The 16,535-nt window shown below is 36.9% G+C and overlaps 1 protein-coding gene across 3 annotated transcripts in view; it reads right to left on the bottom strand.

Annotated features, from left to right (window-relative positions):
* Positions 1–16,535, bottom strand: part of LOC135087583 (insulin-like growth factor-binding protein complex acid labile subunit) — a 344,347-nt gene that overhangs the window by 108,046 nt on the left and 219,766 nt on the right. For 2 of the 3 annotated variants that reach the window (XM_063982314.1, XM_063982312.1), the window contains one exon: positions 16,244–16,285. The exons of the other annotated variant lie outside the window; for it this stretch is intronic. In XM_063982314.1, the coding sequence (XP_063838384.1) occupies positions 16,244–16,285 (42 nt within the window). The remainder of the gene's footprint in view (positions 1–16,243; positions 16,286–16,535) is intronic. 3 annotated transcript variants of the gene reach the window in all.

The following is a 16,535-nucleotide window of genomic DNA, read 5'->3' as shown; positions in this document are numbered from 1 at the left end:
AGAGCGCGCGGTCACTGCATCACTTCAGGTCAACTTAAGCGGTTTAGATTTTTCATACAAAAGGATTTTCCCGCTAATTCCCGTGGGAATTTCGGGAATTCCTTGTTGTAACTAAGCTTTAAGTTTACTAAGGTACCTACATGCCAAATTTCAAGCATCTAACTTCCGTTAAGCGTTTAGATTTTTCATACAAAAGGATTTTCCCGCTAATTCCTGTTCCCGTGGGAATTCCTAAGTATACTATAACCTGCCCAGGTGTATGAAGAATAATTGTACCAAGTTTCGTTAAGATCCGTCGAGTAGTCAGTGGCGTAGCGTGCTATCTCGGCGCCTGGGGCGGGAGACCCACTTTGCCGCCCCATAATTAAATTTCGCAGGCAATGAGGTATCTTTTATTTATTGAAGGTAAAATAGGATGAGCGGTTTTACAAGCGGATTCTACGGGCCTTATGAGCAGCGATGTCAGAAATAACTTTGTCAAAATCAATATTAGCAGCCAATTCTTGTTCAATCGATAATATAGCCAAGTTTGACAGTCTAGCGGAGCTCATAGTAGATCTGAGGTATTTTTTTATTAGCTTCAACTTCGAAAAACTTCTCTCACAACTTGCAACACTAATCGCCAAAGTCAAATATATACGAATCAAGATGACTATATTTGGAACCGAAATTCCGAGATTTAGTTTTTGAATGAACTGGAGGAGCTCCAGTGGTCCTTTACCACTTATATCTTCCTCTGATTCAGAACAGGCAACAAACTGCTGGAGACGCTTCCGCTCCATCTGAAACTCGTCCTTGTCGATGTCTTCTAATACATGGGAAAGATCACACTCAAACTTGCTGTCCAAAAGTTTCGCTGGCATCAAAAATCCGAACTTGTCCGATATTTCTTGAATTTGCTGGAATCGAGTCGTCATTTCTTGAATGATCTTGTCGAATGATGCGAACACCTCTCGACGGATTTCCTGCTCGTGAGACAAAGCTGCATCTTCAGAAGATTCATCGCCATGCATGCGTTTTTTTCTGCGAATTCTTCTCGTTTTGAGTTCGATTCCGAGTTTTGCGCAGAGAGTCTTAGCAAAGTCAATTGCTTCTTGCACGAAACGGTCTCTACTTTCCACTAAGAGGGTTTTCAAAGCGTAGAGTTTCTGAGCACACTTATCCACACTTAGTCCTCGTTGCTGCAGGTAAATCTGTGCGTCATCTACTTCAGGTAGCACTGCAGCCCAAAAGCCAAGAAAAGTTAGAAAGTTAAATGACTGCATGGCTGTCAGGAGAAGACTGGCTCCCGATCTTGTTTCGGAAGTTTGAGATGAATCTGTTAATTGTTCCAGTACCTCAACAACTACCTCAAACTTATTTTTAAGCATCTTGACAGCTACATGTCTAGCGCTCCAGCGCGTTTCAGTGACTCGTTTCACTGCTTGGCCTGTGACGGCAATCAAAGCGTTCCATCGAACAGTTGATGCAGAAAAGAAGGCAAATAGCTTCTCCAGAGTTCCAAAAAACGTCACGGAATCCACTGATTCAGAAGCAGCGTGTACCCCAGCCAAGTTTAGCGAGTGGTTTGTGCATGCAACGAATAGAGCTTTCGGATTCAGTGCTTTAATCCTGGCTTGAACTCCATTGTGAATCCCTGACATTGTGGCAGCATTGTCATAAGCCTGTCCTCTCAGATTCTGTATGTCCAGTCCGTCTGATGTTATCTTCGCGATTATATCATTGCTGAGATCTTTTGCATTTTTTCCTTTTGGTTCGAAGAAGTCAATGAAAGATTCTACCACGGCGACTTTTTCTCCTTCGATATGTACGTATCGCAGAACTTGGCTCATTTGGTCATTGTGGGAGATGTCTGGTGTACTGTCGAAGATTACGCAATAATATCACTAGTTTACAAGGTTTTTTACCCAGAGATGAAACTGATATGTATCGTTAGAGTTATTAACCCTTACTTGAAAACTGAACTTAGAAAAAATTTAGGACGTCAGATTTTGTAAATATTGATTATTTTAATTATTATATTTTTTATACATTCATCTCTAAAAACAATCAAAAATGAGTCGTGTTACTCCTTCTTTTATACTAATTAGTATCAGTTTCCCTTATTATAGACCAGCAGCAATCCGCTAACATATTTTTATCCCAAATTCCTTGGTATCTTTCCTAAAAAACCTTCAAATCCTGGTGAAAACTTTCGCCATGCTCAACACTCACGCTTCCCAGATTCTTAGGAAAAAAATCCAGGTGAGAATGTAAAAATTGAATTTTTAACGACTTATTCACACCCATTCTTTGGTAATTCCTCAATAATTTGGAAACAATTTCTGCATAATTCTGAGATAAATTTATAGTTTCCCAGGAAACTTTTCACTACTGCTTTAAATTAATACCAAGCATCTTTTGTTACTGCCCCTACTGGAATTGCTAGGTAATGACGGATAAAGGACTCCTTCAGATTGTAGCACAGGTTTTGTGACTGGTGCAACATATTGTATGTTCTTGGGTTTTGTTGTTAAAACCTGTAGTTTCAGTGAGGCAGAAGTAACAGTCATTAGTGTGATTTGTTGGTTCTCTCCATAACATTGGGGTGCCGAATCGTATATGTTTTCTTTTTTCCTGCAGCCTAGTGCAATAATATACTTCTCAAATTTTCGCACACTACACCAGGAACCCATTTTTTATCAGGTTTGTTACCGAGATTTGAACGTAATAGAAATAGGCCCGTTTTACGGCCTCAGTGAATGGTCTCTTCTTTTTTGACAATATAATTTGACCACAAACTTAGCAAAAGTTATTTGGGCTTAATTTACACTGCCTTGGTGACATTTTAAAACAAGTGAAAATGTTAAAATAATACTTAAACGCAATTAAAACAAAGTAGAAACTCCGATACGGCTAACAAAACAGCTTACTTAGGTTAATGTGGATATCTCAAAAACTTGACGTGATAAAAATATGAGACATATATTTTTGTAATAAGGGAGCTGGTAGAAAACACAACCAATATGAATTATCTTTAGGTAAAAGAAAAACTTTTTTTTTGTAAACTAGTGATATTTAGCTTTTTGAATACGACGGATGATGGTGGATCGAACTTGCTGTCCCAGTAAGTTTATAAATTCATTCTGGGTTTCTGGAGATAGTTACGAAACTGAGATATTTTGCCGCCCCCGCGGGCTGGCCGCCCGGGGCGGGCCGCCCCCTCCGCCCCACCCACGCTACGCCACTGCGAGTAGTTTTTGTTTCTATAAGGAACATACAGACGGACAGACAGACAGACAAAAATTTTACTGATTGCATTTTTGGCATCAGTATCGATCACTAATCACCCCCTGATAGTTATTTTGAAAATATATTTCATGTATAGAATTGACCTCTCTACAGATTTATTATAAGTACTAGCGGCCGCCCTCTATCTCGAAAACGGTTCACCGTATAAAAAAATTTTTTGAACAAAATTTGTAGAGAATTTTGTATTCTACAATATTGATAATAAATACAAATAGCAAAAAACCCATAGGAAATGAGATATTTCCAAAAAAAGCGCAAAAAACCGATTTTTGTGACCTTTGACCTTAAAATTTAATAGTTGCTTACACCCTACCATATGTAGGTTTTGAGACAACTTTTAGGGTGTCAATATACAAGTATTTACAGACTTACAGCTGGGTATCTCGAATTCCGAGATTCTTACCTAATTTAAGCTTAAATGACTGGACTAGATATGGTAGGTAAGGATATTATCAAAATCAAAGCAGAAGAAGAATTTGTGGTCTAATAGAACATTCAATTACAGCCTACATTTTCTTTTAAATGAAGGCACATTTAATTTGTTATACAAACAATTGTTACACTACTCCGCCCAATATTTATACGCAAGGTGTACCGCAGACGTCAAATATAAGCGTTGTTTGTGAGAAAAATATCGTCGCAAAATAAAGGCAAATTATTTACGGGCCGTGTTTGTTTCGGGTTCGGGGGTCTAGACGCCGCTTTAGAATGATTTAAGGCAGGAGAGAGTGAGATTTTTAATTATTAATTAATATTTAAGACATAATTTTTCTTTCCTACCTACATAAAGCCTTCAAGACATGAGTGAATTGGCTCCTTTTGAGTTAATTCGCTCCATCATAGATCGCATCTTCACCCCAAGAACATACTCGTAGTAGGTATACATATTATTAAGTACTGCCATGAGTAAGATTATTACCAAGAGCAAGCACAAACACATAAAAATAATTACTATGGAAATAAAAGTAAATAGGGCTTATTTATCTGTTAGCAAATATAGATTTTATAATTTTATCGAGTTCATGTTTCATGTCACTCCATTGTATGTAGAGCACAATGGCCTATTCACCACCGTAGACCTGTCTAGGTCTACGATGGTGACTATGGTAGTGGAGTATGGCCAGCGGCGAATGGAGTGTAGACCAAATACTGCATTTACCTCTGGTAAATTAGTCTTGCTCCCGCAGTGATGACTAAAGATAGATAATGAAAATACGATTCGAAGGACCAAATCAGAAAAAAAAAATTCAATAAGAAAATTTCTAAAATTGTTCCCGCTACATCTCCTAGCATGGCCCCGTTCTATAATATCTATGGAGGCGGGAACACAAGGTGTGGGGTCAATAATGGAGGTCAAATATTTGCGGCAGCCTGCGGGAGGTGTTTGCTCCTTGGCTGCATGTACGTGTAGCCTGGCCCTAGGGCTGCTTGATCAGTGTACTAGTGTACACAGGGCTTTATGTACACGGCTATGAAGAAACTGAAGTTTTGTTTTAAAAACTGTTTCACGATAAGAACTGCCTATAGGCAACGAGAAAATTGCTTAGCAACTGCTCTGATCGCCAAATTTTAAAGATATTTGTGAACCTGTTGATGTTTTCAAATGATGAAAACCGAGTCTAAATCACAGTCTCAAAGATATTTGTCTTGAGAAAGGGCAGTCGATTATTTAAAGCGCAGAAATGGTCGGTTTAATAAATTCAAAGATGAAAAAAAGATAAAAACGGTTTAAACGGCCTACATAGGTTTGAATGTATGTCAAAGTAGACTTTAGAGCTAAAACAACTGTTGCATTTTCCTTCCAAGAAATCAAACGTACATCAAATTATACACTGGCAACCCTTTCACAGTTGTTTTCTATCTTTGTTACCCAACAGGAAGGCAGTCCGTTTGATCGCCACACACAAAGTGTGGCTTTTGTAACAATTTAACAATTATGCGGTTAGTATAATAACTTTAATTTGTTTGCGAACGTGTAATTTCGCATGTTTAGACACGCCTTTGTGGACGTCTGTCATGCTACAGTAGTGTATTAAACATTGGTGTCGTATTCCCATGTGTTTAGGTTTTTTGTAGAGTCACAAGAGTTTGGCCAAATTACTCAATTTATAAGTTGTATTATGTTACAACAAAGCTAGAGTTAAAGAGTCGCCATAGGCGTTTAGGCGTATCATCATAATCATCCTCATCCTCATTCCGCATCCAGCGCCTTTATCGATGAACATCCCACGCTGCGTTTTCGGATACGTGGCCTCCACTCCAGAACCTTGCTGCCCCATTGGCCGTCAGTTCTGCGAACTATGAGCCCTGCCCATTGCACTTCAGCTTGCTAATCTGTCGGGCTATGTCAGCGACTTTAGTTCGTTTACAAAACCTCATTTCTGATTCGACATACATAGGCGTCTTACAAGACTTAGTAGAACCGACGGTTTAACCTGTTCGAAGCATAGAATTATCATAAAATTTATGTTAATTCAAGCTCGCCCTTTGATATCAAATGTTAATTAGTTAATCCTGGATGTTGGACTAACTAAGAATCGAACTCATAATCCCCATATCAAGAGATTCAAGTTTTAATTCAAGCTAGATTCCATTGCATTTTATCATTGAAATGTTAAATACAAATCTAATCAAAATGAAATTTAATGTTTATTGCTAGAATGATGAAAAGCATAATCAAACTATTACTATAGAATAGAGCGATAAATTGGTCTGTGTCCTCTATAATTCCCACCTATTTATGTTGGCACAATATACTCAAAGCCATTATCGACAACACTAACCGAATCGATTCAGCAAACATAATTTCTGTAACGTATCAGTTCGCACATTGCTCATAGTCTCCGCAAACATTACTCTCCGGTAAGCATATTGCATTACCGAGGAGCTACGGTTCTCAACATGTTTGATGTTGTCTTTTGAAGCAACATTACCCTCAATATGAACAAATATGGTTAGGTTTCCGACGTACCTATATCTAAAAATATGTATCAGTATTGTAATCACAAGAACTAATTTCTATTAACCAACAATTAATTAACACTCGCTTGGGCCCCCAGCCATACATAGCACGTACTACTCATTCGGACCTCCAACTCGCGATCGCCATTTTATATCACCACGTCGTTTAGTTTAGTACTTAAACCTAATTGTAAACGGCTATTAAACCAGCCCTATCGAAATACAGTCCACTCTTTCATTTAAGTTCCCAGTAGGACCCTTTTCATTGGTAGTGTTACGAACTAACAATTTAATGCTGTTGAAACATAGTTAAACAAATAAAATAAAAATAAAATAAAATAAACTAATAGGTAATATTGTACGAAATGAGACAAAAAGCTCTTTGTAAGATCCTTCATTGATAGAATAGACTTTTATTTATTCATATTCCATTATTGATATTGTATTATTTATAATGTAGCTACATGTATAGAAAAAACATAAAAGGACATTAAGTAGTACAAAATGATATAATTTTTCATGACCCAATAGCCACCAATAGCTAACCGTGAACTGTGTAACAAGCAATGCGATTTGATGTTGTGAAGAAACTGCGCGAAAGTTACAATATGAAGTAAAGAACCGCTAATAGATTTCTTTTTTATTAAGTTAGCAATTATTTTAATTTTCACCTACTTACTGACAGATTTTACCCATGGATGAACGAAGGAAATATCTATGTAATATTTTGAAGAGAGACTATTGCAGGCTTACTCAAATGCATCCTATTCTTAGGCTAAGTTGCACCTTAGATGGTGCAACTTTGGCCGTAACTATAACGATAACCGGTGTTTTTGTATGGAATTTGACAGATTTTTGACGTTTGTCAAAGTTAAAGTAAGATGGTGAAACCCTCCTTACTTGTCTTATTTACTTCAGATTGAGAAGCGATGCCAACTCTAATTTAATGACCCCGATCAAGCTCATGCAATTGAATTGCGTGGCTTGAACAGATTTCATACACACGAGCTCCATTAAATAGAAAACATCGGAATAAGTTTACTCTGGTATTGATTCATTTAGGAAAATTTTCAGAGGCTTTAGGCGTATGTTCTGATCTACTCTATGAAATTCAAAGCCAACCACAGTTCACAGGCTCTATACAGGGTATCCCTGTAAGTGGGTATGTATAAAAAAGTACTGATTCTACTATGCAAATGCAATAACTTTCCTACAGGAACAATATCCACTTTACTGAAGACAATTACTTAGTGTGAAAAGGTCATTTTTTTTTGGAAGATTTGAATTCTTCCGTCTCTTAGGGAAAGTTACATTTGAGCCGTAGAATCAATCCTGTTTCTTTGATCTATACTTACAGGGACACCCTGTATACCCAAGCTTTAGTGTGAATTGAGTTTTGACTTTACAATATGGGTCACAAACCCTTACTCGAACCTTGCTCAAAGTCGTCGCCACACTATTGTTGACTAATTGCGTGTAGTCACCGATCGCTGCGGTCCGCGCGCCATTAATCACAGCAGGTGCGCCAAACATAATCATATTAATTAATTTTGGCTCAAACCTGAGACGTATGGCTCGTTAGCCATCTTGGCAAAAACCATTGGGTTTACAAAGTTTACATAATGTATTGATTCGATGATATTATGGGGAATTAGTGAGCTGTGTTATGATAGTATGGAGATGAACAATTTGTAGGTATGCCAGGGCAAACTAATTTAAAAATCGTAATTGATTTTGAATTTTAAACTTACTTTAACAGACACATACGATTTGAAATGTGATGCTAATGAACACTATGGGAAAGCAACAGCTGGCTGTTTTATTGGACGGTAACGAATTTAAAAATCCAGGTTAAAAAGCCAGGTGTAGGCGACATACAGAGTAATTAATCTATTGCCCTTTGATCTTTCTAAGTATCGGTACTACTTATGTACGAGTATAATGGAACTAAAGCGTGGCAACTAAGGGTGTTTTTTTATCCACAACGAGGAAGCTCTTGGCCTATATCTCACCTGATGGTAAGTGATGATCAGACCGAAGGTAGAAGCGAGCTTCACCCGGAATCCTTATTTATTACCTTGTACCTAATTATTATTATTTTTGGTAGCTTGGTAGGTAAGAACTATATTTCTGACAAAAACTACATTGGATGTACATACAAGACCTGCAACAAAACCTTTCACCTGCAATGCCTCAATGGAGATGGTAAGGCTCCTCAAGATAAGGCAACTTGGATATGCCCGGACTGCAAATGTACTGTCAACAAAAAAAGCGGTGATAAGTCGGCCACTCCCGCCACCTCACGCCACGACTCAGAGGCCTTGATGGTTCGAAACCCCTCTGATATGCAAGCCCTCACCTTAGAATTACGCCAATGTCGGGAAGAAATGGCTTCACTGAAACAGCAATTAACACAAGCAGTCAACTCTATCTCAAACTGTAACGAGCGCTTAGATGAGATCACCAATCAGCTGTTTCAATCGAACCAAAAAATTACTTACCTAGAAGAACGTAACTTGGAACAAGAAAACACAATACAACTTCTACAAGAACAATTAAATATTCAGTCACAAGCACAGCTCCGTAACGAGATCGAGATCGTCGGTGTCCCAGAACACAAAATGGAAAACCTATATCACGTGGTGCTGACAACTGCATGCAAGATCGGAGTCACACTTAACGAGGCTGACTTGGACGACGTCAAGAGGGCTAGCATTGGCCGCCCACCTAAAGCTACAGATCATAAGCAACTACCTCGGCCCATCGTGGTGCGATTCACACGCAAACAAAAACGAGACGAGTTTATTAAATCGGCCAAAACAAGACGCAATCTCAACACAAAGGACATTGACCCCAACAACTCAGAATCCACGATTTACGTCAACGATCGACTGACCCGAGAAAATCGACAGTTATTTCGAGAAACAAGAATTCGTGCTAAACAACTCGAATACAAACACTGCTGGACCAACGGAGGAAACATCTTCGTCCGCAAAAGGGACGGTGCGGGGCCCATTCATATTCGCCGCCACTCTGACCTGGATCGCTACCTGGCTGTTAATACATCCTCATCGAGCCCCCGGCCTCCTGCTCAGTCAGCTGCTGCCGCGTCAAGTCCCCGCTAAAATTATCAGCTTTCCATTATTAACAGATACAGCCTGCTACATTAGTATGTACATTTTATTTTTGTTATTATTAATTGCTCATTTAAATTTTGGTAAGTTAATCTTAAGGAAAGATCTCATAATGTTAAGTTTTCAAGTTAAATTTAATAATTTATATATGAATGTGTATTATGATGTTTGTTTAGAGAAAAAGCTGGAGCATAACTGTGCTTTAATCACTAACAAATTATCAATAAGAACATATTTAAACTGTTACTATAGTATGTACCTAACCATTTTATTATTATTAATTGCTCTTTTAAATTGTGGTAAATTGAACATAAGAAAAGTCCTTAGAGTATTATTTTTTCAAGTTAAATTAATTAACTTACATATGAATGTATATGCTGTTCGTTTGACTATAATTACTACTATTAATTATTATGCTATACGCTTAGTACTTATGTCAAAATATCGTACCGAACACATGTTATTATTAGTTGGCTTCTTTCTCTTACGCATGTCAAATAGAAATTGCAAGCAGCTAAATATACAAATGAACTGTACTAAATGTTCACTAAGCTTCATGTTAACTAACAGTATAACTCCAGTACTCGTTACAAAAAACAAATTGAAAACTCTCACTTCATACTTATACCTACAGCAACACTCTAATGCACTTGTTTCTTCTTCACAACACTACCAACAACCTCAGAACATCTTGACATGTAGTAGCCGAACTTGTTTATATGAATTTTTATCTGCAATTAGTCCCGACTCTTATATGGAGTATTCACATCAGATCTCAGGTCACAAAACACCAGTTAACTTTATTTGTGTTACTCAGTTCCCTCTGCGACATCAAACTTACTTAATGTACAAATGTGTGGTTTTTCTCATCTGTTTTATGAATAAGACGTTACATAAATATGACTTTTAAAATGAATCCCTTACAGATAGCTCAGGATATAGATGATACCTGTAATGTAGAATGCCACACATTAGACTACCCGGAATTGTGTAAAAAAGTACTAAATGACCTGTATACATTTAAAATACTTACTTTTAATATAAGAAGCATACAAAAGAATTTTGATAATTTTATCATCTCTCTCGGGCGATTTGACATCAAATTTGATATTCTCATCTTAACGGAATGCTGGTTAAATGAAAATTCTCTAATCCATTCACTCGAAGGTTACACCTGCTATCGTACGGAAAAATATATTAACCAAGCTGGAGGCGTTGTCGCTTTTGTGAAATCGGAACTAAACCCTACCTTTTATGAACCTGAACTCCAAGATGCAAACTGTTTAGGCGTAGATATACCTAATCAGCCATCTATCCTAGGCATTTATCGTCCACCTTCGTTTTCGAATATCTCACCTTTTTTAAGCTCACTAGAGTCCTTATTAGAAATTACCAAACACAAATCCGAATTTATTCTCACCGGTGACATTAACATTAATATAAACAACACTGATCTAAGTGCACCGTATATTTGTCTCATGGCAGAACATGCCTTATTTCCTGCGGTTAACAAGCCCACACGGGGAAATTCTTGTCTTGATCATGTCTTTGTCCGATCTAAACGTAAAGCCACTTCTGTTGTCTGCCATAGTAGTGTTGATCACGATATTGTTTTAACCGGTTTATTGAGCAAATCATACTTATACCCACGTAATCAGAAATCCCGCATAACTCTTAACTATGGCAATATTATAGAAGAACTGAAAGAATATGACTGGTCTACCCTAATGAATAATACAGATGCTACAGATGCCGCGAATACCTTAGATTCAGTGTTGAAATTAGTAATTGAAAAGCATTCACACACTACTCTCGTTAGTCGCTCAAAAAATAACCTTAAGCCATGGATGACCCCCGGATTGATTAAATGCTCCAAACATAAAGACAAATTACACCTGACTGCTCGAAAAAACCCAAATGATCCAATACAGCAAAAAATATACACTAGATACAGAAACTTCTACATTGACTTAATTCGGAAAGTAAAGACGAAATATGAAAAAGATGAGCTTGAAAAACACAAAACTAACCCTAAATTACTCTGGAAAACAATAAAACAAATAACCCATACTAACAAAACTAAAAACCCCACAATAAACATGGTAAATAATACTTCAGACGGAGAAAACTGCTTGGACTCTTTCAACAATTTTTTCTCGACAGTCGGTGAAAATCTCTCTAGTAAAATATTGGAATATCTTAATGAAACTGAAGATACATTAGCTGCCAAAGTTGTTAACCCGAACTCTCCATCTAATTCATTTTTCTTAGAACCCACAGATTGCTATGAAGTTGAAGGGATAATTATGGGCCTAAAAACTGACAGTGCTCCAGGGCTTGATGGAATCTCCAACCGCCTTTTAAAAGTAATTAAACCATATATAATTGAACCTCTCACACATGTACTAAATACTAGCCTCTCCTCAGGGGTTTTCCCTAACAACTGGAAAACAGCTTCTGTCACCCCAATTCACAAAGGTGGCAACAAAGAATCTCCAAGCAATTATCGTCCCATTTCTTTACTGAGCACTTTCTCTAAAATTCTGGAGAAAATTGTTAATAAGAAACTTGCAAAATTTCTCGAAGATAATGGACTCTTAAGTGACCGGCAATACGGTTTTCGTCGACAAAGGTCAACTGAACAAGCGGTAAACCTCTTGACTAACACTATCGTAGATAATCTTGACAAAGGAAATGCTTGTATAGGTGTTTTCCTGGATCTGGCAAAAGCCTTCGACTCAGTCTCAATTCCTATCCTACTTAAAAAACTAGATCTTGCTGGTATACGCGGCATAGCATTAGACTGGTTTAGAAGCTACTTAACTGATAGACAACAATGTGTCAAAATTGATTCGCGAGTCAGTAGCTACCAACCCATCTCATTTGGAGTCCCACAAGGTAGCATACTTGGTCCAACTTTATTTCTGCTATACATTAACGATATCACCTCCCTGGACCTTAAGAATGCCGACGTAATCTGTTACGCAGACGATACTGCTATCGTTTTCCATGACAAATCCTGGGAGACCGTTCATCGTAGTGCAGAAGCTGGTATAGCTACCCTAAGCAATTGGCTCAACAACAATCTTCTCTCACTTAATACCTCTAAAACAAAATTTATTAGTTTTCACAAAACCCTAGCTTCTGCACCCACAAATACAATGCCTATAAAAATCCACTCCGATCACTGCCCAAACAGTCCTCTCTTTCTAAATTGTAGTCCCGATATCAATAAGCCGTGTAACTGCAACACGATTTCTAGAACCGAATTTATTAGATATCTTGGTATCATTATTGATGAAAAGTTAAATTTTAAAAAGCACATTGACGTCGTATCTGCAAGGGTTAGGAAGATTGTAAGTATTATGAGGCTACTGAGGTCCTCGGCTGATAAAGAACTGCTCAAGTCCGTATACACCGCCCTATGCCAATCGCTTATTACGTACTGCATCACAGCTTGGGGTGGTACAGCAACTTCTACACTACTACAACTAGAAAGATCTCAGCGCTCAGTTCTAAAGGTGATGCTATTTAAAAACCGCCTATTTCCAACAGATCTTCTTTACCGAGAATGTAACCTGCTTAGCGTCAGACAACTCTTTATACAACTAACCTCTACCTCAGTCCACAAATCTGTATTAAACTCCGATTTAAACAACTCCTGTCAAAAAAGATTTTTTACAATCCCAGTCCCATTAACTAAAACTTCATTTGCCCATCGATTCAACACGTTTCTCAGCCCATTTATTTATAATAAAATAGTAAAATTCTGCAACATAAAAGACAAACCTACTAGAGAGGCTAAACACAAAATAGGAACATGGCTTACCTCACTAAATTACGAAAACACAGAGCATTTCATAAGAATAGTACAATAAACAAAATGTGTAACCTACGACATACCTACACTTCATAATATTTTATCATCAATCACTAATTACTTAATACACGACACATACATCATAACCCATACTTATAAAACATACAGCACAATTATTAATTTTTTTATTGTTTTTATGTTCTAATAATAGTTTTAATAGTTTTAAGTACCCAAAATATTGTAAAGTTATCTCCTGGCCTCCACGAGACAGGCTTGCCTAGTGTGGAGTCCAAGATTAATATGAAAAATGTAATTGTTTTTCTCGCAATAAACGATTTTATTATTATTATTATTATTAAGTAACTTAAAAAAAATAATTTAGGTAAATATTTTTTATCTGCAATGGGATAGTAGTTAAAAAAGGTGCCATAAATTACGCACGCGCTACTTTCGTATTGAAAAATTTTGCGTTATTAATTTTTTAAACGCCCATCTATCTACGTTCACTATGATTGAATAGTTTAATTAAAGAGCTAATTTATGTTATGATTATAGAGGGCAGTGTGACCTAGGGCTACGAAAGGGTTATGGACGTTACTGTGTGAGTGTACGCTACAAAATGCACTCAATTATGAAGCATGAGGGCACGCACCGATACGTACCCACCCTATTAGCGTGTGGACGTGACCTATATGCTGTAATATTGTAATTCTGTAATAAATACAAGTCAGTAGTAAACCTATTTTATGTTCATTAAACGTCCTTATGGCCCATTAGCAGAAAGTATTTTTCATTTTTTTAACGTACATAAGTACTTGAATAAATACCTTACCTCTCCTGAGCGTGTCCATCTTTTAATCAACTATGAACTTTCCATATTAGCCCATTCACAGCAAGTATTTTTTTTAAATGTATATAAACGTATAAATACCCACCTAAAAGCTTCTTAATTGTGATTTTTTGCTTGAGCATGCCCATTCAGTATCAATAAATTGTTCATATTATGAAATATTCATTATTTAAACATTCTTGAGTTCAAGCTGTTATTCTCGCTTCAGAAACCAGGCCTTAGTCTTTTTCACATAAGACATAATGCGACGGACTGTACTACACACGGATGACCAAGTCTTGCTCATACGTATTGTTTGAAAAAGCCGTAAGTCTACGTTTTTAGCCGAATACGCCATTTTTCACTACAAGTATTTTATTTTTATTGTTTAAACTTTAATGCCAAAATAAACCTTTGGGTTGAGCAGAAAAAAGAAATTTGTTTTAAAGTATCGTAAAAAATAATATTTTAGCCAAAATGGTTTTCCCCATCCCGAAATAATATTTTAATCTTTAATCCCAGAACTCCAGCAGCTAGTTTTCCAGTATTTCGTGGCGGTGGATGCTCCACTTCACATAACTCACGCGCGACACCTGCGTGGAGCAGTTTTTCGTGTCGGCTCTAGCCGGAGTGTCGGTGACACTTGTGTTTACGGCCGGGCCAGGGGTGGGCAACCTTGGGCTATTTTTAACTATTTTTCTAGCGAAAATAAACGATCAGGGTCTCTGAAAGTTTACCTGAAACATACACTATGTTTGACAACATGGAGTACAATCGGGGTATCTTTGACAGATCATCAGCTAATAATGGTGCTTTTTACTACTCTAAATATGAGACACAAGAGTTACGTAGGTATAACTATTATAATTCATTAGTTTAAACTTGAAACACAATCCTATAACCCTATGTCTGTATTTACCAAGGAAAAATGTGCTTTACTAAGCAGACTTTCCATTTTATTCAAATAAAATACATTTAACAACATTGTGGACCCCGCCTTCGGTTCCGCTTAGATCTATGAGGCGATTTAAACTAGTGTGTAAACTTCACTGGCAACCGGCCCAAGGAAAGTATCAGCCCGCATTAAGTTCGCAAAGTGAAACTAAATTCCCATTTGGAGACATTTTGGATTTTCACTGCAATGGCCGCTAATATGGTGAAAATCGCGTCTATTTGTGAAAAGTTCGGTGTGAATTTTTGTAATGAACTTTGCTGAGTATTTACTTCAACAGAATCGAAAGGAATTGTATGTGAATCTAGAATTATGTATCTTTCACACACAAATTCACTGTGAAAATACAATATTATGTTTAACTATAGCAATTTTATGTTTATCCCTCTCCAATTTTTTAATGTTCTGCTGTATCTACGTAGATTGTGATGAAGACAGCTCTTTTAAATGAACTTAATGCTTTCATCGGACCACAAACTTTAACACCAAAATTCCTTAAAATCTCTCCCAAGATTGGCGAGCCCTGCCCGCAGTGTCGACTTGCCGAAACTCACTCCTATCTTGTGTATGATTTACGCTCAGCCTCTCACAGGAATTACATAAAGCTTTATTCTGTGACAGTGTTGTTCGCGAATGTTCGCGAACTTATGGAGTTATCATTTTTATTGCCTATAAAAATATTGTAGGCGCAGAAAAAGCTGGACAGCTTTAGGTGTAATAAACAATTGCTAGCTACATAAATATTGTTTTAGGACCTGCCTATACAACATTTACTGTTATTTAATTTACCACAGTGTGCTTGGATAAGTGGATTGGACGTAGCTACAACTAGGCTATGCTAGATTAAACTTAGGAACGAGTCCTACTACTAAAACTACTACATATTTAACTCTTTTATAGTGTCTTGACACATAAGTATATTTGAGTCTATTGAGATTTTTACTGGGTTTTAAATGTAAATTAGAGCCAATTACAATAAAGTCACTTAATTCAATACTCATTCCACTATTACTAATATCTTGATGTTTAATTTGTCTCAATTTCGAGCAGTTTTCTACGAGTTTTCGGATGGCTGCACAATATCCAGCCCATCATCAAATCCAACTAACCGTCAAAGTAACCAAACATAGGTATAATGTTTCCTTTACAATGAAATTACTCATCTAAAAATATATCGTACGGGAAAAGGTCATATAAATGTACGCCGGGGGTCAGGTCATCTCCAGACAATATTTGTAATAAAACAACAATAATACCTTCGTCATAGCTGGTTCAGTATAATTCTGGTTTTGACGTACCTGGAAAAGACAAAAGAAACATCAAAATTTATGAAAATATAATAAATGAAGAAAGATTTGATTAGGGGATTTAGAGAATTTTCATTTATATTTTTTTAAAGCTTTTAAATACCTAAACTGATAATTTTTTTTACGTAAGTTCATGTAGTCAAGTATTTTATGGTTACGAAATCCATGACAACAAAACACAACTGTAAATAAATATAGGTACTATCGGCCACAGTGTTAACTATCCATTTTCGTTTTTGCT

The sequence above is a fragment of the Ostrinia nubilalis genome, chromosome 3 (genome assembly GCF_963855985.1).
Source record: "Ostrinia nubilalis chromosome 3, ilOstNubi1.1, whole genome shotgun sequence".
Classification (NCBI taxonomy): domain Eukaryota; kingdom Metazoa; phylum Arthropoda; class Insecta; order Lepidoptera; family Crambidae; genus Ostrinia; species Ostrinia nubilalis.
This window is presented reverse-complemented; position numbering and strand designations above follow the sequence as displayed.